The sequence below is a fragment of the Equus asinus genome, chromosome 17 (genome assembly GCF_041296235.1).
Source record: "Equus asinus isolate D_3611 breed Donkey chromosome 17, EquAss-T2T_v2, whole genome shotgun sequence".
Taxonomy (NCBI): Eukaryota; Metazoa; Chordata; class Mammalia; order Perissodactyla; family Equidae; genus Equus; species Equus asinus.
In genome coordinates this window covers 30,988,578-31,010,306 of record NC_091806.1, presented here as the reverse complement: position 1 = coordinate 31,010,306, position 21,729 = coordinate 30,988,578, and the positions used below count along the sequence as shown (strand labels likewise).

At 49.5% G+C, this 21,729-nt stretch overlaps 2 protein-coding genes across 3 annotated transcripts in view; both read left to right on the top strand.

The window, feature by feature from the left end:
* The window catches only part of LOC123278170 (equilibrative nucleobase transporter 1-like), an 82,184-nt gene extending 62,870 nt beyond the window's left edge, over nt 1-19,314 (top strand). The window contains exons 9-14 of the mRNA XM_070487377.1: nt 10,279-10,418; nt 11,578-11,657; nt 13,145-13,238; nt 16,598-16,813; nt 17,477-17,600; nt 18,679-19,314. Of these exons, the coding sequence (XP_070343478.1) occupies nt 10,279-10,418; nt 11,578-11,657; nt 13,145-13,238; nt 16,598-16,813; nt 17,477-17,600; nt 18,679-18,780 (756 nt within the window). The 3' untranslated portion in view covers nt 18,781-19,314. The remainder of the gene's footprint in view (nt 1-10,278; nt 10,419-11,577; nt 11,658-13,144; nt 13,239-16,597; nt 16,814-17,476; nt 17,601-18,678) is intronic.
* Nucleotides 1,212-6,770, top strand: LOC106826559 (proteoglycan 3-like). Of its 2 annotated transcripts, none has more exons than XM_070487799.1 (6): nt 1,212-1,438; nt 3,128-3,260; nt 3,720-4,033; nt 4,742-4,873; nt 5,720-5,831; nt 6,593-6,770. In XM_070487799.1, exons 2-6 carry the CDS (start codon nt 3,200-3,202, stop codon nt 6,649-6,651), a joined length of 678 nt encoding a protein of 225 aa, XP_070343900.1. In that variant the 5' UTR covers nt 1,212-1,438; nt 3,128-3,199; the 3' UTR covers nt 6,652-6,770. The 2 variants fall into 2 exon arrangements, with proteins under 2 accessions (XP_070343900.1, XP_044606241.1); XM_044750306.2 differs by lacking the exon at nt 1,212-1,438 and adding an exon at nt 2,668-2,754.
* Nucleotides 19,315-21,729: the final 2,415 nt, after the last annotated feature.

The following is a 21,729-nucleotide window of genomic DNA, read 5'->3' as shown; positions in this document are numbered from 1 at the left end:
TGCCGGGCCCGCCAGGAGCTTCTCTTTGTTCTGGCTTCTGGGTGGGGCCTCCCTGCTAATGGCGAGTGGAAGCCTTCCCTGCCAGTGGGTGCGGGGCCCTGGGATATCCCCCTGGGCCTAGGTGCGATTGCGGGGGCTTGGGTAGCGGTGTTGTCACCTGTTTCCACTGTCGCTCCACTGGTGAGTGCACACTCCTGCCCTTGGTGTCTGGCGATGCTATGGTGGAGTCCATTGGAAGAGAGCGTCCTCCAGGAACTAGGCTGTCTGGGGGTCGGGAGTTGGGGCTTGGAAGCTTTCACCTATTTCCACCTCCTCCCGGGGGGGAAGTCTGCCTGTGTTCCGATGTGTAGTAGCACGAGACTTTTAGGCATCTTGAGATGCTATCTGGATATCCTTTGTTAGTCAGTGAATGTCCAATTAATTGTAGATTGGATGGGGAGAGACAAAGAAGACCTCTCACTCCGCCATCTTGGTCCCGCCTTCCAACATGTCACTTCTTATGAGTTGTGTGGACTTGGGCAAGTCATTCAACTTCTCTGAGCTTTTGTAGTAGATATATAGGCTAGAGATGGCAATACCAGATAGTAGGATAATTGATGTAAAAGCCTGAATGAAGCATAATATGTGGCCCATGGTAGACTTTTAAAAATGTTATTTCCAGTTTTAAATTAGATAGGCATCACTGTGGTGACTGAGCAAGTCATTGGAATGACTTTTCCCAGGGTTCATATGCAAAGAAAACTGGGTCAACGCAGAGGAGGAGCAGGCCGTGGAGAAGGTAGGTGAGTGAGAGGAGGCAGAGGGAAGGCGGCTGTGAGTGCATAAGGAGCCTGTCTCTGGTTTAGAACTGTCTCTGACTTGCTGTGTGATCTTGGGCACCTGTTTAAGTCTCTGAGATGTCGTTTCCTCATCTGTGAAACATGGACGTTGAAATGAAACAACGCGTGCAAAGCTTGTTCTGGTGCTGGTTCACGAGAGTAGTTCACCTTATTGGTCAACACAACCGCTGAGTGAAATGATGTCCCTGTCCTCGGCCCCAGTACGGGGGAGAACAATGAGGAGGAGGTCTAGTCCTCTATCCCCTCCTCCGCTAAGAGGTCTGAAGTTTGAAACCCAGAGACCAGGGTTTGTGGGCCCTTGAATTGGCCAATCCCCCCAGTCAGCTAGATAAGCTGGACCGTTGGGTTGGGGAGATAACGGCCAGGATGGTTACTTCACAATCAGGGCCCTGAAGTGACCTCTCTGATACTTCTCCATTTGTAGGTCCCCTGGGAGAGCAGAGGAGAGGAAGGAATCCAGGCCTTTTCACCCTTTGAGTTACCTGTTCCTGGTTCCCTGAGAACTGGGGGACTGGGCTGGAATCTGAGGAAAACCAGGAGGTCACAGAGTTGAGTCCTCCATCCTAACAAGTCCACTAGCTCTTGGCAGTGATATCAAGGTAAGTCACTGCTTAGCACTTGCTAGTCTCTCCTTGGAGTGCACTGAATTTGGCTGGAGCTTGGTTGATGGAAGTTTTGATATTTTTGCATTTAATTTGACTTTTAAGAAAGATTGCATTGAAATATTATTTGCCTTGACTACTGAATTCTGTAGTGTTCCCTTCAATGTTGCACTCGAGATGAATGCATCACTCACTTCCCCCTAGTCCTGACCCTGTGGTGGTAGACAGCTGGAGGGAGATGGAGAGTGGGGTGGGGTGGGGAAGCTGGCCCACCAATGTTTGAAGGACTCTGCATGAAGCTTTCCATTCAAGTTGATGCCGCCTTGCCAGAAGATATGACCTGAGGTTGGACAAAATGGCACATTCTAGATCAGTGATACTCAGCTGGGGCCATTTTGCTCCCCAGAGGACAGTTGGAAATGTATGGAGACAATTTTGATAATGATGACTTGGAGAGGTGTTATTGGCATCTAATTGGTAGAGACTGGGGATGCTGCTAGACTTCTTACAATGCGCAGGGCAGCCCCCCAAGAAAGAATGGACTCCAAATAGTAAGAGTGCAAAGGTTGAGCATCTTGATCTAGATCCTCAGTGCAGGAGAAAGAGCATATGTCTTTCACACATTAAAGGTGAGAAAGGGAGGGAGAGGGAGAAGGAGAGTGAAGAAAGGATGGAGGGAGGGGGAGACAGAGAGACAGAGGTTGTAGAGACAAAAAGACTTCAAAATCCTGGTTGACCTGCTTGCAGTGAAATCTCAACCAGTCCCTTTCCCTCTTTGAATCTCACTTTTCATGTCTGTGAAGTAGGGATAATCACATGTCCTCATCGGAATGAGATGAAAGTCAAGATTCAGGGACATGATGCATATAAAGTACTTGTTCTAGATAAGGGCCAAGGCGGGCTGAGGCTCCCTTCACCTCCTCCCTCCTCCTGTCATGGTCTCCCCGATCCCTGGATTCTCCACTCTATTCGTTGGGATATTTACCAAAGGGAGGCTGCTCCTGGGGTTAAGGAGTATTGTTCAGACTGGGGCCATTTAGGGGCAATAATAAGAACTTTGCCTTGACAATATACATCTGGGGTCTTCTCAAGCACACCAGGGTGGGTGGCAGTAGATCTCAGGAGGCAGGTCCCTGCAGTCATAGTAGACAATAGGGTTCAGGGAGGAGAGTATTGAGCAAACCCCTGATCAGCTCCAATGCCCTGCACCCCACACTGAGTCTCTTCCCACTTCCCCAAAAGCCCAGTACAAGGGTTGCCTCTGGGGCCCAGCAGCCAGAGACACTGGCACCAGAGCCTCAGACTCTCAGAAGGTGAGTGCTCCCCTTGCTTCCCATGGAGGAGGGGTCCAGGGCTTGGGAGGAAGCAGGACCTATCTGGCAAACACCTCAGAGGTCTGTCCTTCAGACCATAATGGCTACTCTCCTTCCCTCTTCTTCTCCACTGTGAGTGAAATTGGCCCTGGTCCTGAGCAGACCTGTTCTTACAGGGTCTGGGCTAAGTGTTGTTCCAGTGAGCAGTGATGGAGTTCTCAGGAAAAAAGGGACTTTTGACCTTGAGCCGACACCCTCATGTCCTTTTCCTGATTCTCCAGCTCAGGGTCTGTTCATTGGATGAGAAGCAAGCTCTCTAGTTGGCCCTTTAATTAAACAGTTAAACAAACTTTCCATCTCTGCTATGTGACAGGCGCTGTGTAGACACACTGGACAACCCAGGGAGGCAAAGTGCAGCTGTGTCCCTTCACAAGACTGAGTAGATATGAAAAGCCCTCTGCTCCTGCCCCTTCTCCTGCTGGGGACAGTTGCTGCTCTTCATCTGAGTAAGTCTTCCCCTTCTCGTCTCATCTATATTTCTCTTTTCTCCTCTTTTCTGCACTGTTTCTGCACTCATGGGGCCGAGGCCACAGCCTCCCCTCTTCAGTTGACCCAGCTCATCTCTGTTGAGATTTCTTCTGGACTCACACTGTGACCTGAACTTTCTATCAGGGCTCCTTCACAAAGAAAAACCACCCACTTGTGTAGGTGAAGGGCTTCTCACAGGTATTTCCTCCCACCCCCAAAATACACACCTGTGGTGTCAACCAGAAGTCAGGTTCTCATCCCTTTGTGCATATGACCCAAGAGTTCTAGCCTAACTCTATGCCTCCGAGATTGTTAAAGTCTTGGCGCCAGGTGGCGTCCATAGGAAGGCTTGAGTGGGATGAGAGCTGTCCATGGTGCTGGAAGAAAGGGACCTCCGCCCCCGCCCCCAATGAAGGCAAGTTACCTCTTCTTTTCAGAGAATGATGACCCCAATTTGGACATCCGAAAGACACAGGCAGACCTGATCCAGGATGTGGAAGGTTCAGGGGAGCAGAAGGGAGAGTTGGACCTGACAGAGGAGGTGATTCAGTCAGAAGGAGAGGAGGCTGAGGCTTCCACCAATCAAGACACATTTGAGGATGAGCAGGCCGTGGAGTCGGACCCAGCGGCCCTAGGCGAAGACTTGCAGTGCCCCAGGGAAGAGGAAACAGTTCAATTGTCTGGTCATCCTGGGTGCAAGGCCCGCAGCTACTTCTTGGTGCGAACTCCTATGACGTTTAGTGACGCTGAGGTGAGCGGCAGCAAAGTTACTGTGGAGGATCTGGGGGAGAAGAAGAGAGTGGATTCAGACTCCTGTTCCATACACAATTAGACTAGTGGTTATCAAAGCCTAATGTGCACCAGAATCTCCTAGCGATATTAAATCTGTTACAAAACAGATTTCTGGGCTCCATCCCCAAAATTTCTGATTTAGCAAGTCTGTGATGGGGCCTAAGAGTTTGCCTTTATACCACATTCCCAGGTGATGATGATATTGTTGCCTGCAGACTGCACTTTGAGAACCACTGATTTGGACAAAAGGCTTTGGTATTAGACAGACCTGTGTTCAATCCTGGCTCTGCCTGTCAATGGCTGTGTTACCTGGGCAAGACACTTCACCTTTCAGAGCTTCAGTATCTTCATTTGTAAAATGGAGACATATAGTCCAAGCTCTTAGACTTCTGGTGAAGTTTCAATGAGATAATACATGGAAAGTATTTAGAATAGTCCCTGGGTCATTGTAAACTCTCAATAAATGGGGGCTATAATGATTCTGAGTATTATTATTTCCTGCAAGAAGTTCATGACAGCAGTAAAAGGAGCAAGCGATGAGATTGAGTAGGGCAAGTAGGTCCCTGATTTATGAACTGAAAAGGGATGTAGTGCTCTCTGCTGGAGACTCATGGACTTGAGTAAAAGGAGAGTGAATTCTTTACACCACCTCTTCTTGTCTCTGCAGAATGTCTGCAGGAGGAGCTACCGAGGCCATCTTGTCTCCATACACCGCAACATCTTATACTATCTCCTCCAGCACTTGCTCAGGGGTATCGACGAAGGTGAGGTCTGGATTGGAGGCTTCAAGATGGGCTTGGTAAGTGAGGGGCCAACTCCCAGGTACAGGAAGTTCTTTCTGCTGGCCTCGAGGGTACACCTGCCGGCCTCAAGTCTTATCCCAGGAGCTGAGGTGACCTTAGGCAGGTGGTGATGAGCTGGAGCTGGCTTGTACTGGTTCAGGAGAACCAGTGACTATGCACATCTCTTCCCAACTCCATGTTCAATGACTTCATGCTTGTAGCTTGAAATCTCTCATGGTGGATGAATTTACACCAAGGAAATTAGCAACTGCTACTAGTCCCTCTGCCTTCTCACCTTCCCCCAGAGATGGTTGTTAAACATTTATCAGCACACCACTGGCGTCATGAGATAGTTTCCCATCTTGGGAAACTTGGCCCATCTTGGTCACTTCCTAGCTGAATGACTTCCTTGAGCCTCACTTGCCTCATGTCTAAAATGGAGTCCTTCTTCAGTTGGAGTGGCTCTGGGAATGTGGATGAATAAGTGCCATCACATTTGCTACTCAAGGGTGGTCCATGAAGCAGTAGTATCAGCATCCCTTGGTAGCTTGCTTGAAATGCACAATCTTGGGCCGCACCCCAGACCTCCTGAATCAGAATGTGCATTTCAACAAGATCCCCAGGAGATTTGTATACATGGTGAAGTTTGAGAAGCCTAGTCTGTGTCATGATGCCATTGCCTGCACTCAGGGATGGATCTCTAGGGTATCTGGCTTCTAGCTGGGTGAACAGTGAGAAGAGATTATACATGTAGTGAGTGTCCAGAAAGGGATGATTGGTGCTCGGTGTGCATTCTCTGGAGCCCGTGATTGTCTCTGTCTTCCTGGACGTCTGCCCTCTGATGCAGCCTATCCCTTCTCTAGTGGTGGCGCAGGAGATTTCACTGGACTGATGGGAGCACCTGGGATTATGAAAACTGGGCCCCAGGGGAGCCTGGAAATGGGAGAGGCGACTGTGTTGCTGTAAGCAGCAGAGGTGAGGGGGACTGGGAAATGGGAAGGGGGGCAATGTGGACTCTTACATACTGTCCTTTCGAGCTGTCTCAAACGCCTCCCGAAACTCATACCCTCCCCCCAACTGGAGAGCCAACGTCCTCTCTGTGAGAAGGGCTGAGATGTAGGGAAGGATTCCTCAAAGCAAAACCAGGTGATGGGGTGTCCTGTGTGGGGGTTAGATGCGGGCTTTCCATCTTTTGGCCTGGGGTTGGGGGGCGTCCTTTCCCTCTCTTGATATGAGGGCGACAGATGCGAATAAGAGATGTGAATTTACGTGTGGATGAGGGACTAAGGAAAGAAGTGGGAATTATGGATGGCTGACAGACAGTTCTCCAGCTTCCAACAGCATGGATGAGGGATGTGAGGGAGCTTAGTACAATGGCTAAGACCATAGCCGCTGGAGTAAGACTGCTCCAGTTCACATCCCACCTCTGCCACTGGCCTGCTGAGACACAGGCAAGTTATTACCCCACTAAGCCTCAGTTTCCTCATCTGGGACATGGGGATGAGCTAGCACCCATCTCTTGGAGTCATTGTGAAGATGAAAGCACTCAATCACCCTGCTTCCTTCGCTGTGGGAGCTCAAGAAACGTGAGCTGGTAGGGATGTTTAGGCAACATATGGCTGACTGATCACAGCCACAGCAGGCGAGGGAGGGTATGAGGTGCCTGAGGAGGGAAGGAGGGAGTCACAAGCCACACTCAGATGGGCAGCTGACCTCACTGTGCTCTCTACTGCCAGGGGGTCACTGGCGACTAGCCCCTTGTAGCAGGCGTCTGCCCTTCATCTGCTCCTTCTAAGCCGGTGACACGGAGACCCTGCCTTGAAGCCTCCTCCCTTCACAGCTTACCGTCTGCCTCCTGCACACTGGGCTCGTCCCCTTGTCCTTCCTGGAAATAAAATCAGACTTACCACAGCATCTCCTGACTCGTTCCTTCACTGCTCACTTTGGAGCACTCCCTGGGGTTGGAAACGCCTGCAAGCCATCACTCCCACAGGGTGGGGCTTTGAGGAAAGTAAAAGGTGGTGGAGTAGGGCTCCCGGTAGGGGTGGGTGGGGGTGCTGAGGTGTTTGGCTGCAGCGCCACCTGGGGGCGGAGCATGGACTCTGGAGGACCCTTCTCAGCCCTGGATTCGGGATTCCCACCCCTCCCCACCCAGGCTCTGGGGGAAGATCCCATTCAGTGGGGGGTGGAGAACTGGCCCTCTTGTTTTGTTTGGGTTCAGTTTGCGCGGTGGGGTTGGGTGAGAGTGAGGTGGCTTTCCAAAACGGAGCTGAGCTTGCTGAATCAAGGATTGAGGTGGAGCAGTGAGGTGCTATCTGGATAAGCATGTTGGAGGGAGGAGAAAGTAGTCTTGTCTCCTTGTCTCTAGGCAGCCTGTTCCTCTGTTCCTCTGTCTTGTTGATCTCAGATACTGGCCCCTGTTTTCCATTCTTCCAGCCACTGTGGGTGAATTGAAAGGCCCCAACTTCTTCTGAGATCTGTTCTCCACTCCATTCCCAGGAGGGTGGCTGTCCTTCCCTCTCCTCCATCTGCAGCCTACCTCCCTAAAAGGGCCACATTCTCAAGATGGAGGTGCCTCCCAGCAGGAGGGCCTTGGGGCCAGTCAGGGTATCTGGTAGCCTGTGGCTCCCATGCTGTGTCTACAGCCACAGGCCTCAGCTTCTCTCCCTCACCCTGTGTTGTCTGACCCAGGCGCCATTGAGAGAGAGCACTGTTGCTGCTCTTTATCTCGTTCGAGGCAGGATGCTTGGCTCCCGGTAGGACCTGGAGTTGATGAAGCAGAAGTTCAGATCTGAGACTAGGTATTAAGAGGGCAGACAGCCTTGGGTTGTGGGGAGAGAATGAGGGGGGCACTCTGAGACAGAAATACTTCTTTGGGTGTCGTTCTACATGGGGCACAGGGAGAAGGTACAAATATTTCTGGAGATGCATGTGCACATGCGTGTATATGTATTTGGGTGTGTAAGCGAGTCACTCTTTGTATACCTGTGTGTATCTGTGTATGTGTGAATCTGTACATGTAAATGTGCGTAAATCTTTGAGTCAGTGTGTATTTGTGTGTTGTTTGAGGGTGTACATTTTGTACATCTCTGTGTGTTGGATAGGCTTGTGTGTCTGTGGATACCTATGAAGCTCTGCACCGTAAGATGCCTGAATCCATGTGTGCACGCATGTGTGTACTTGTGTGCCTTTGGCCAGTATGTTTTGGGGTGTGTATACATGTTAGTGTGTGTCTGAGCACACCTATGTACAGGTCTACGTTTGTGTGTGTCCACGTATGTGCCTGTCGAGGCATCTGATGGGATGTGGAGTTTCAGGAACTAAAAGAACAGTCTCCCAGATGTGCTTTCTTTCTAAAGGTTCTGGAGGTGGTGGAACAGGACAGGGCAGAGAACCATAGGGGAGGCGGGTGGCGAAGAAGCAGCAGGGCTGAGTCCCCTGAATATGAGCGGTCCTCTGACAACGGGACCACGGGTCTTGGGCTTGCCATGAATCTCACCAATGCTGGACCTCAGGGACTGCTTCTGGTGAAGAAGCCTGTCCTCCACAGAGGGGTCTGTCCATTCACCCAGCCCAAGGGATGAATCCTGATTGATCTAGGCCAACTGAGGCAGTCGCTTTCCTCCTTGCTAATGAGAGTAGAGGTGGGCATGTTCTCCTGTCCTTGTTAATCATGTGAAGGGGTTGTATTCATGAGGACTTTAAGGGTATTTCCCTCCTTGTTGGAAGATGAGAGCAGAGCAAAAAGAAAGCCTTCCTCCGTGGTCCCGCTTTCCACCCTTCCCCTTTGAATGTTGTGGCAACTATTTGAATGTTTGAATATAGCTGGATGTGTGACAGCCATTCTGTTATTATGAGGCAACAAGCTGGAGGACAAAAGCTAGCAAACTAAGGATGAATGAGTGAAAGGAATAAAAGAATATGAGTCCTTGACACCCCAAGCCGACCAACTTGGGACTTCCCTCTGGGCTTTGTGTTAGGCCAGAGGCAGCTGGCACAGCCTGTGGGCCAGAGGCAAGAGAAGAGGATCTCTGGGAGTCACTATCCAGATATGAAACTAGCTTAGTACTGTGAACACCTGGGCTTGGAGGGTCGCCCACAGGCTGAGCCTTGGGGCACGTACTCAAGCTTTTCTACCGCTCCTACAAGAACCACTTTCCAGGTTCTTCCTCCTTCCCCTGGATGTGCTTCCCTTTCTCTCTTCCCTCTTTGGAGTTGGAAGGAGAGAGAGCGTGCCAGAGCAGGAGCTGGAGATCTCCGTTTACTCTGACCTTGCTGCTGCTCACTCTGACTTTGAGCAATTCCTTGTGCCTCTCTGGACCTCAGTTTAACCCTCTGTAAAGTGAGGAGGTTGGGCTAGGTCAATAGTTTTCAAACTGGGTGTCGAGGAACACTGAGGGCTTCCCTTTGATGTTATGTTGGTCACCAAGGAGAATAAGGGGGAGGATGACAGAGCCACTCCCCACTCATGTGTTTCATAAGTTGAATTTCTGTGTAAAATTTTGTTTGAACAAAAGGACTTTGCTGCCATTAAAAAATAAAAAAGCACCAGGCTGGAAGATCTCTGAGAAACTTCACTTCACTAGGAGGCTCTATAAGACTGTGGGGATGGATAATACGCTGCCTCCTCTGCTGCTGGTTGGGCCCTGGGGTGACAGGGAGGCTATGTGTGTACGAGGTGTAATTAATTAGCTTCCAGGGTGGAAGGCAGCAGCCTGTACCAAGACTCATTCTTAGAAACTGGGGTTCCAGTTCCTGCTTCTTACCCGGACTTTTCTTTGGTGTGGTAAAATCTATAGAATAAAATTTACCATCTTAACCATTTTTAAGTGTATGGTTCAGTGGCATTAAGTTCATCATATTGTTAGGCAAGCAACACCACCATCCATCTCCAGATTGAACTCTTTTCAATCTCGTGTAACTGAACCTCTGTCCCCATTAAACACTAACTCTCCAGTATTCCATCTGCCCCCAGCTCCTGGCAACCACCCTTCTGCTTTCTGTCTCTGTGAATTTGGCTACTCTAGGGACCTCATCCAAATGGAATCATGTAGTAGTTATCCTTCTATAACTGGCTTATTTTACTTAGCATGATGTCCTCAAAGTTCATCCATGTTATAGCATGTGTCAGAATTTCCTTACCTTTTTTTGTTGTTGTTGAGGAAGATTGGCCCTGAGCTAACATCTGTTGCCATCTTCTGCTTTTTGCTTAAGGAAGAGTGTCCCTGAGCTACCATCTAGTCCAGTCTTCCTCTATTTTGTATGTGGGATGCCACAACAACATGGCTTGATGAGCAGTGTGCACATCCACGCCCGCGAGCTGAACCAACGAACCCCAGGCTGCCAAAGCAGAGCATGTGAACTTAACCACTATGCCACTGGGCTGGCCCCTACACTGACTTTTTTCCTCCTTTATCTGCAGCTCCTTTATGAACAGGGCGTCAGCCTCAGGGCCTCCTTCCTCTTCTTCTCTGTCTTCAGTGTCTGGCATGTTGGGCGCACTTTCCTCCTGCTGCCCCGGGGGCACATCCCCTACCCGCTGCCCCCCAACTACCACTATGGGTAAGGACTATGATCTAGCGATTGTGGGCCAGAGCCCCCCATGTGACCTGGGATGGAAGCAGGGGATGGGAAAGTCGTGGTCACAGTAGGGCAGAGGAAACCTGTCACAGGAGAGGAAGACCAGAATGGGTGTGTCAGTTGGCAATTGCTACATAACAGACTACCCCAGAACTCAGTGACCTGAAACCTTAAGCATTTATTATTTTTCCTGGGTCTGTGGGTAGCTGACGAGTTCTACTGATCAGGGACAGACTCGGATGATCTTGACAGGGCTCATTCTTGCCTCTGATCATCTAGTGGGCTAGCTCGGGGCTGGCTTGTCTAGGATGACCTCACTCACACGAGTTTTTTCTGGAGGTCATTGAGGGTGACAGGGATGTCTGGGACACCTGGCTTTCATCCTCTGGCAGGCTGGCTTGGGCTTGTCCATGTGATGGTTCCAGGGTTCCAAGAGAGAGAGTGCAGAAATGCACAAGCTTTCTTAAAGTTCCCGGCTTTAATCGGCACAGCATCATTTCTGCTGCATTCTCTTGGCTGAGGCAGCTCACAAGGCCCGCTGCAGATTCAGGGGATGAGGAAATAGTCAGAGCTGCAAAATTCCATCAGAAAGAGTGGAGAACAGAGGAAGTGAAGAAATGTGACCCTTTTTGCAGCTCTTCCCCACAAGCAGTAGAGGGATAGCTTTCATTTGCTGCTCACTTACTATCTGCCAGATCTCAAGTGCTCTCTGATTTCATCTCACCATGATCCTCTCAGATAGATAGCCTTAGCTCCATTTTCCAAATGGGAAAAATGGGGGTCGGAAGGGTTATGTCTGAGCCGTGTTGCCACAGCCAGCAAGAACAAAAGATGGGATGTGCACTCAGCCTCTCCTCCTCTGCCCATGCCTCCAGTGGTTCCCAAACTTTGCTGGGTATCAGAATCACAGAATCACTCGGAGATGTTCAAAAAATCTGGAAGCCTGGCTGCCACTCCCAGACACTCTGATTTAACCTGTCTGGCTGTGACTTGGGCTTCGGGGTTGTTAAGAGGTGATTTCACTGTGCTGTGAAACGGGGGATCCCCTGCACTATTCCCTCCAGCCTGAGACTCAGGCTCAGCTCACAGCCCTTGGGCTTGGCTGAGGGGACTTCTGTTTCCAAGGCCTGTGCTCTGGGAGGGACAGCAGGGAGGAGGAGAAGAAGACAGTGGAGTCCAAAGAGCTGGAGGGACAGTCGGAGTTCGTTTCGCCAAAGGAAGGTGAGCCCTGCTGGTGAACCCAGTTCCCTTCAGAACCTGGTCTTCGTGGAGGTCGACCTGGTCCCTCACCTCCAGAGCTCCCCTAGCGGCTCAATCTGGAAAGGTCAGGTGGAGAAAGGACCTGTGGGGTCTTCTCAACCCCCTCACTTTATACAGGGTCCAGACAAGGGCAAGACTTTTGTTTCTTTTCTCCTTTCTGTCCCTCTCTTCTTTCTCTCATGTCATTATCACACTACCCCCTGAATTCCATCTTCCATCATTTTCCTTCCTGTCCCCCGACTCTTCAGTCCTAAGTCTGCCTTATTTGTCCCCATTTCTGCAGGTCTCCTGGGTCTGCCCTCTCACTGTTCCATTTCCATCACCGCCTCTGTTGCCTCCTCATCTCTTGGGTCTTTGGCTACAAACATCACAAACCACTGCTGGCTGAGGTAGAAACAAGAACAGGATTCTGGAAAGCTCACAGAATCAAGGGAAAAATGAACTTTCCGGGTTCCAGGATGAGCAGAACCAGGATACGCCTGGGGGTCCCAGTCGAAAGTCACAGCCACTCTCTAGGGAAAATGATCAGATTGGGCCACCTTGGCTGAGGAACAGAATGCTTAATTCACAGGCCCATCTGGACCATGATGAAAAGGGCAGGGGAAGATTTCCAGAAGAAACCAGGATCCTGGTACCGAAAGAGAGGGGATGCAGAACAACTGAGACAACAGCTGTCAGCCACTAACCCTCATCTCATGTCTAACTTTCTCCTTTCCTTGTCTTTTTTTTCACCATCCTGGCTGAGAAAGATCAGGAAAGTGTTAGTGCAAGAAGTGTCATTGAACTAAAACTGTGAAAGACAGATCAGATTTCAGTAGATGAGAAGAACATGGGGAGAGTCATTCAAGGTGGTAGGGCCAGGATGACCAAGGCGTAGAGGTGAGCATGTGCCACTTGCGGGCAGCTCAGAGAGCACGCCGGATGAGTTCTGGGAGGTAAGAATACAAGGTGAACGTGGACCTCAAATTGTTCCGTTCAGGCTTCAACACTGTTGTTCACCCCTGTGCTCCACTTTCCTTGTAGTTCATGCCCAGATCCTCATTTCTCCGTCAGAGATCCCAGATGCAGGGCAGCAGAAGGAGCTCTGCTCTTTCTGGAGCTACGCTTTCTCTCGGCGCTTTGCCTGGCACCTGATGTGGCTGTCTATGATACAATTGTGGCATTATCTCTTCATTGGCACCCTAACTCTCTACTCACCTCCTTGGCCAAGGGAGACAGGGCACTAGATACGTGGCAGGGCTGGGAGGCATCCCATCTGTGCATCCCAGTTGGGGACTTGGAACCTTGAGGGCTGCGGGGTGCTGAAGCCCAGTAGAGCTATGTGCTCAAGAGAAAGGTCTGATCAGGGATGTGGGGAAAATGGTCAGGCAGGGCAGGGTGGGAGGGTCCCCTCCTGTTAGGCAGCCCTGGAAATTTCTTATCTCTCAGCCCTTCTCTGCCCTCTGCAGTCAGCATCTACACAAATGCCTTTGCCATCACTCAGTTCTTCACAGTGCTCTGTTCCCCCTGGAATGGCCTGCTCATGGACCAGCTTAAACAGAGGTAGCAGAAGAAAGCGAGCAAGACAGGTGAGACCTGGGCTCTGGAGCATCAGGCAACCAGGAGAGGAGAGATCTTCATTTGCCTTTCTGCCCATCTTCTCTTTTGTTCTTAATCTTTTTCTACTTGCATCCATCCGTCTATCCCTCCATTCCTTCATCCATCTATCCATCTGTCTGTCTAACCACTAGTCGCTGAGTGCCAATTATGGACCAGACGTAGATCCAGATTCAACAGTGGACAAGACAGATATGTCCTTGTTGTCAGTGTAGAGAGTGGAGAAAGACAAGTAATTAGGCATTGCAAACCATGAAGTAAACCCACAGTGGGCTATGGGGACACAATAAGGGCACACAACCTGTTCTAGATAAGGATGAGATTATTGTATGGGAAGGCTTCCTGGAGAAAGTGTCATCTAAGCTGAAACCTGAAGGATGAGTCAGAAGTAAGGAGATGAAGAGGAGCTGAAGGTGGGGTCAAGGTTGTGAAGGAGAGAGGGAAATGTTGAGGACTCCGAGGAATCCCTTAAAGTGATTCAAGGACTGGCCGGTGTTGTAGTGGTTAAGTTTAGCACACTCTGCTTCAGTGGCCCAGGTTCGTTGGTTTGGATCCCAGGTGCAGACCTACCCCACTCATCAGCCATGCTGCGGTGGCAACCCACATACAAAATAGTGGAAGATTGGCACAGATTCACAGATGTTAGCTCAGGGCGAATCTTCCTCAGGAAAAAAAAAACAGTGTAATTCAGGCTGGCCAGGGTACAAAGGAGTATGGAAGGGGCTGGAGAGAGAGCCGTGAGAAGGGGCAGGCTGTGCCCTATGCCGAGGAGCTTGGACAGGCTCCGTGGACATCTGTCGAGGAACAGAGGGGTGCTGAGGTATTTTAACCTGCAGGGGTTGGGGATGTGGAGGGACAAAAGTAGAGAGTAACATTTCTCCTATGACTTTCATCTACACCTTCCATGACATCCCTGCCCTGCTTCTCCTACCCTGCTGGAGTATTCTACAGCAAATCTCAGTCATCAAACCATTTCATCTGTAAATACTTCAGTTTATAGCTCTAACAGATAAGTCCTCTTTTACTTGAATATCACCATAGTATAATTATCACATCTAAAAACACCCCTCAATGATTTCTTAATACCATCTACTATGCAATCTGCTCAAATTTCCCTAATTGTCTCAAATATGTCTTTTTACAGTTGATTTGTTCAAATTAAGAGCCACACAGTATATTTGGTTGATGTGCCTTTTATGTTTTTTTAAACCTACAAGCGTCGTCTCCCACATGCTTTTTGTCCTTGTTTATTTGTTGAAGAAAGGGGGTGATTTGCTCTGTCACATTTCCACATTTTGGATTTGGCATTCTTTTGGTGTCATTTAAAATGTTTCTTTGGGTATTTCCTGTAAACACACAGGTTGGAAGCTCAAGGAGACTCAGTTTCATATTTTTGGCAAGAATAATTCAGAGGTGGAGCTGTGGGCTTCCTAAGGGCTCCCGTCAGCAGGCCCCTGGTACCTATTGTCCTGTTCTTATCATGTTAAGATTGATCAATGGGCTCAGACATTGTCAGTCTCATCCACTTATTATAAGTTTCCCATCGACTGTGCGTCTGATGATTGTAGCAGCCATTGATGATCAATGCCTATACCCATTATTTTACTAGGGTTGCCAACTCGTGATTTCCTATTTCCATCTTTCCTTCTGCTTTCAACAGTGAGAATTCCTTTAGAAAGGAAAACTTCCCCTTATTAACTATTTTGTTACCCGGGCATAAAAGCTTGGTTTTTCTTCTTTTTACCAGTTTTGAGAATAATGAAGTGATGTCCTAGCAACCTCCAGGGGTGACTACTCATTGTTTCTCTTTCAAAGTCTCATTTTAAATATATTTGATGTGTTTCAATCCATTTTCACCACGATTCTTTTTGATGTTCAAATCGTCACATCTTTGGCCATTGGGAACTTTACCAATCCAGTATCTGTGTCCTTTAGACATCATCCCATTAGTTTTAGAGAGTGTCTTTAGTTTCTAGCACAATGAGATATTCACATCCATCTCATTGGGTATGTTTCCTATCTCAGACCTGAAACCAGCCATTTCTCCAAGTAACGCTGGGTCCCTTTAATGGGAAATGGTATTTAAAGACTGTAGTCTGGATGCTAGCATTTCTAATTCTCCTGGGTTGTCATTGCTTTTGGGCTTTGGATAGAGTTAAAGCGTACATAATTTTTTGGAAGAAAAAATACACTGTGAATGCCTAACAATGATACTTTAATTCAATTTTTACTTCCTTAATTTTACATTCGTATCTCTTTTTCTCTTCCTCTGAAAATCTTGGTTCCTAACAATACTAAACAGACACACACACGTATAGTATTTTAAAAGTATGTTTTATATATTATCACTGGTTTTAGCAATATCAATACTATGAATAAGAATACTGTTGCTGAATGCTGTTCCTCTCTCTCTCTGTCCTTCCGTCTTTCCTTCCATTCTCCTCCTTAGCATATATCCCACAAGAGGATGTACAGTCAAATTACTGTTTTAAGAATCACCAACTTGACATAAAGTAATGTTCATTGGTTTCATTTTGTTCCTGATTTTGGAGGGTTGCTTTGCTTCTTCTCTTCCTATTATTTTATTTTAATTTAATTTTTAAACATTTGTATATCAAACATTTACATTTTCCCAAAGCCAAAACCATGAAACAATATACATTCAAAGAAGCTTAGTTTTCCTCTCTGTTCCCTGCACCCTGTTCATTCACTCTGTCTTTAGGCAATGATCTTTTTCTTAAAGACAGACTATATAGACATAATTTCGCTCTCAGATAAAGGCCACATACTGCACGCCCTGTTCTGCAGTCTTCCTTCTGTGTGACTCTCTGTCCCAAGGATGCTCCCCAGCAGGGCCTTCTCCTCACTCCTCTCACGCTGCCTAGTTATCTGTGACGGGGCTGCAGTACAGCCAAGACAGCTGTCCCTCCGGATGGCTGTTTGGATCGCCCCTGTCTTTTGTTAGTACCTGTCATGCTACACAGAATGCCTGGCTGCAGGTTGCAGGGGCCAGAGCAGGTGGCCCTGTTAGGAGGCCATTGCAATCTGTGTAATCTGTGAGTGAGTGATGGTGGTTTAAAACTAGCATGAGTTGGTGGGGATGGAGAAGAGTGGATACTTTTGAATGATAATTAGGAGGTGGCTCATCAACATTCATTGATGGACTGGAGATGGGGCATGTGGGAGAAAGAGGATTCAAGGATGACACCCTGGGTTTCTGCCTGTAGAGTTAGATGGATGGTGGCTCCTCCCTTTACCCAGATCTCTCTTGCCTCCTTCCTGCCCTCCATTGTGCCCGCTTGCAGGCAGCCCCTCCTCTTCCCTTTTGGACCAGGTTTCTCAGCCTCGGCGGTGGCCCTTTGCTCCACGGTTCCTTCTCTGGCCCTGACGTCTCTGCTGTGCCTGGGCTTCGCCCTCTGTGCCTCGGTCCCTGTCCTCCCCCTCCAGTACGTCACCTTCATCCTGCAAGTGATCAGCCGCTCCTTCCTCTATGGGGGCAATGCTGCCTTCCTGACCCTTGAGTAAGTGGGCTTAGGGTGCTTTACATAATAGGGGACACATGGCGCAAAGGGAAGTGTGCTGGAGGCACAGAAATTGGGAGGTGAGGATGGGCCTGAGATGGTCAGGTGATGGTGACAGGGTCTGGGAGCAGGTGCAGAGGGTGGTGCCTGGAGGTGAGGCTGGCCGGAGGAGTAGAGCTTTCATGTACTTGAGCCTTCGTATCAGCTCTCCCTCTGCCTCTGTTATCTATCTGGTGGACTCTTATTCACCCTCCGAGGCCCACTTCTGTTCCAACTCTCCCAGGGAAGAGCTGGAAATAAAGTGTCTTCCCTTATTTGTGCTCTGGGCACTCTATTCCTGCTGCATTTGATGGTGCACACATCATCTGCTATATAGTGATCTGTTTTTGTGTTCATCTTTTTCTCGCAACTTCCCTGGGGTGCAGCTCGTGTCAGGGGCCCTGCTGTTTTCCCACTGTCAAGCACAATAAATTCTCTGTGTTCTGTGGTTTGAAAGCCTGACCAAAGGCAAAGGGGAGAGGGCTGTGTGGGTGAGGGTGGGTGAACACAGGCTGAGGACAGGGGAGTTGTGAGCAGGTAGCTGACAAAGGCCCTCCCAGATGAGGCCCTGCTTGGAGGGAGGGTCCCTGAGTCTCACTGGAACTCCATTTGTCTCTCTCCCAGTTTCCCTCCGGAGCACTTTGGGAAGATCTTTGGGCTAGTGATGGCCTTGTCAGCCATTGTGTCTCTGCTCCAGTTCCTCATCTTCACATTCATCAAGGCCCCCCTCCAGAATGACCCATTCTATGTGAGTATTGTGGGCCTCAGACCACCAAGGACATCCAGATCAGGGTGACTCAATGGGCACCCAGCAGGGGGCGCCCCAAATCTGGCTGAGGTATTTCCTGCAGGAACATTGCTGCACACGGGTACATCCTTGGTCTTGCTTCTCAAACTGGGGTCAGTGGGAGCACCGTGCCTTGTGCTGTGGGTACCTGAAACCACAGGGCTATCATGGGGTGGCTGCCCAGGGGGTCCACGTTCTTCAGAGATTTGGGAAGAAAATATTTTTTTATGTGTGTGGAGACAAGTAATCATATTCAGGAGGAGAACGCAAAATCCTCACGATGATTCATGAAAACCTAAGAGTTCAAAGATATTTCCTGCTTATGATGAGCACAGGCGGACCTTGGCCTCGGCCCTAGGGATGCAACGTGCATTAGATTCCACAGCTGACATGAGTGCCAGGAGCTCTGTGCTCTCACCCCTGCATCCCCACACCACCAGTGATGCTCACCTGCCCAGCCCTGGGAGGTGGGTGCGACTTTCCAGCTGTTTGAGATAGAAGAAACTGAGGCTCAGAGATTTGGGTTGTGTGACTTATATGTTCAGAAGCCCACAGCAAAGGAGCAGAAGTCCTCTGACTTTGAATTCAGTGTTCTGACCACTGCACAGCCCTTTAGTCTCATTTTAAAAAGATCAGCAAAGCGTAGAACAGGAGTTCAAATCAGTCATTGGGAGAAAAAAAAGCCCTGAACTGAAAGACTGAGGAGAATTACTTGGTTGTGATATCGGAGCACCCTAACTGAATATTCAGAAGATATGATGTAGCTCTGGTCCCTCCGTCAGCTTCCTGTGTGACCCTGAGCTGGTCACTGAATGCCGCCTGGGCCTCTCTTTCTTCATCCATGAAATGGGCACAATATCCCTCCCCACCTGGCTCCACAGGGCAGAATGAAAAGTAACGCAGAGTCCTTCCTCCAGGGCACCAGAGTGTCTGAGTGGAAAGTGGAAGATAAACTAGGCGGAATTCTGGTCCCCTCATTGGTCATGGGCATTGCTCAGAGTTCCTGGACTTCACCTCCCTCCTTCCTGTCTGCCTCCAGGTGAACGTGATGCTGGTGCTCGTCACTCTTCTGATGTTCATGCACCCCTTCCTGGTGTACCGAGAGTGCCAGGGGACGGAAGGCCCCCCTACAATCGCTTAGTTCGGAAGCCCTCCCTTTTCAGCTCTGCGGATGCATTTGCTAATCTTCCCCTACCTTTGAGGACCCCGTATCCAGAAAGTCTTTGCTCACTCAGGCTGCTTGTATTAAGCAGACATTACTTTTTCTTAAAAAAAAAAAAGAAGACACGTAACAGCTAGCTGAGACTTCTGATAGGCAAGAAAAGAATTTCAATGCCAAGCTGATTGATACCATACAGACCCAAAGCAAAAGCTTGTGGAAGTTCTCCTTAGTCCCAGAGCAGGACGCACATGGCCTTGGCAGAGCCTTGACCCAAAGGGAGGTGCTGTGATGGGAGAGGAGGTGTTTGACCTGCTTCTCTTGGCCTCTTTGGCCCTGAAGCCCGTGTGTGCCTGGACCCATTACCGCCAGGTAAATTTCCAGGTGGAGGGTGAGGTTGTCATGGCCTCAGCTATGCCCCCTGGCATTTGGAGGTGGTGCCCAGCTCTCCCTCAAAGGCACAGCCTTGGTTAGAGAGTGGCAGCGACAAAGGCTTGGTTAGAGAGCCTTGGGAGAAAGAGGAGAGACGGGGTGGGGTTGGGGGGGGGGGTTCCCTGGGCCTGAGATCCAGCTGTGCCACTGATGCTGGAGGCCCTTAAGCAGAGCCTCCTCTGGGTTGAGCATCAGTTTTCCCATCTGTAAAATGAGAGGGTTCTGGAGTTGGTGGTTCGTGCTGAAGCTAACATTCTAGAAGGTTTTAAGAGGAGTGGCAGAGAATCAGGCCACCCAGAGAGCCTTGGGCACCAGCTGGCCTGCTCGACTGAAGGATTTCTGACAAAGCCTCTTAGGAATGTTTTCCTCATCAAGAAGGGAGATGATGACTGACTTTGGGAATTATATAAAAATGTTCTCGGGAGAAGAATTTTGTAGAACAATAAAGTCTTTCTGCTTAAGGCAACTACTGTTTCACCACTTCAGGCTTTGGGGATGCTGTGCGTGTGTGTGTGCTCCTGCCCCATGCCCCAGCTTCCTGGGGAGTGGACACAGGAGTGGAGTCAAGGAATCTGGTGGCAGCATCCTGATGTGGCAGCTGGACCCAGAGTGGGGTAGGAGCCTTCAGACTGGTATCCAGCTACCTGGTTCTAGGATGGGCTTGAGAAGCCCCTCCACCCCTGCACCCTCACCACCTCCCAGGAGTCCCTTCCTTTGCCTCCTCTTCCTCTGTACCCCATCCTACTCCCACCACAATACTCCCCACCCCCAGCTGGAAGCACTAGATGGAATCAGAAGGGCCCCAGGTGAGTCTCAGTTCTGTCACTCAGCAGCTGGGCAAGTCCCTTAACCATTCTGGATCACAACTTCCTCACCTGCAAAAAGCAATGAATCATTTCTATCCCTGAGGGTGACAGTGAGAATTTAACGTAATTGCTACTGCCTAGCCCGTGGTGGGAGCACGTGCGCATTTGTTCTTTCATTTACTCATGACCAGAAAGGAAAGGGGTAGCAAGGAGGGAGAAGGGGAGGGACTGGGAGGGAGAGAGATGGTAGGTGGGCGAGATGGGACAAACTGGAATACACCAGGTGTTTTCTTCCACTTAGCCCAGAGAGGGGCTGGGAGAGGACAGTGAGGGGGAGGGGGCTGGCAGGCAGATTCCTTCATCCAATCAGTCTGTCAATCAGCTAATGTTTATGGAGCCTCTACAATGCATCAGGCACTGTCCTAGGTGCTGGGGTTGCAGAGATACACAAGGGGCTGAAACACAGCTCTTCTGTAAACCGCTGGAAGGGTAATTTCCAGGGGACTGGGGACCTGGGTCTGAAGACAGACATCCGAGTGCTCGTGAACAGCTTTAATCTTGTCTTGCTCCAAAACTTTCCACGGCTTCCTGCTGTCCATGGGGCAAAGCTCAGACTCCAGATTGGCATTCATGGCTCTCAGGATGTGATTCCAACCACTCCCCTACCTTCCCCACCCTCTTCACCTCCCACCTCCAGGAGGACAGAATTCATTCTTGTGGGCCAAGGTTCCTGGTCTGGGCGTCTGTGAGCACACCAGTTCCTCTGCGTGGTGGCTCCTCCCATCTCTGCCAGGAAAATCTGCCTGGTCTACTGGGGTCCTCTTCAAAATGCTGTCTTCTCTCAAAATCTTTCCTTGGGCTCTCCAACAGCTCTGAGTTCTCGGCACTTGGTCGCACCCTTTTTGGTGACTGGCACCTGCCTCCTTGCATGATGACCTCTCCTCACCTGGACAGCCAACTCCAGGAGGCGGCATATGGGTCTTACCTGGCTCAGTGACTAATGTGTGCTTGCTGTCCATGTGGTGCCGGTTAGGGCTCATTGAATGAATGATCACTGAATGAGTGAATTCTTTCTTGTTCTGGCCTCAGTGCCAACTGGAAGGAGAGAGCAGACACATGGGGTGGGATGGGGCAGTGGGAAGAACATGGACTGGGGGGCCAGGCCAACCCTTTTTTCATCCTGGCTCTGTCACTAGTGTGACCTTGGATGGGCCACTTCACCTCTACATGTCAGTTCCTTTATCAGTATAAAGGGAGAAATAGACCTGCCCTCTGGACTGTTGCAAGGGTTGGAAATTAGGTCAAGTGCCTAGCACATGGTAGGTACTCAACAGATGATAGCTATGATTGCAGTTAACATATTAAGTCAAAAAGGATGCCTAATGCCCATCAACTGGTGAATGGATAAATCAAATGTAGTGTATTTATAAAATGGAATATTATTTGGCAATACAAAGGAATGAGGTATTGACACATGCTACTACGTGGATGAACCTTGAAAACAGTATGCTAAGTGAAGGATGCCAGTCACTAGAAACTGCATACAGTGTGACTCCATTTATATGAAATGTCCAGATGAGGAAACTCTCTAGAAGCAGAAAGTAGATTAGTGATTGCCTAGAGCTGGGCAAGGTGGTAGTGAGTGCTAATGGGTAAGGGGTTCTTTTTAGGGTGATGAAAATTTTCTAAAATT

What these genes read in the sequence shown, in the direction of transcription:
- LOC106826559 (XM_070487799.1), top strand. Translation starts at nt 3,200, where the DNA reads ATGAAAAGCCCTCTGCTCCTGCCCCTTCTCCTGCTGGGGACAGTTGCT. An exon ending in TGACGTTTAGTGACGCTGAG is followed by an intron (nt 4,034 to 4,741) that starts GTGAGCGGCAGC and finishes TTGTCTCTGCAG; the next exon opens with AATGTCTGCAGGAGGAGCTA. An exon ending in GAGGCTTCAAGATGGGCTTG is followed by an intron (nt 4,874 to 5,719) that starts GTAAGTGAGGGG and finishes TCCCTTCTCTAG; the next exon opens with TGGTGGCGCAGGAGATTTCA.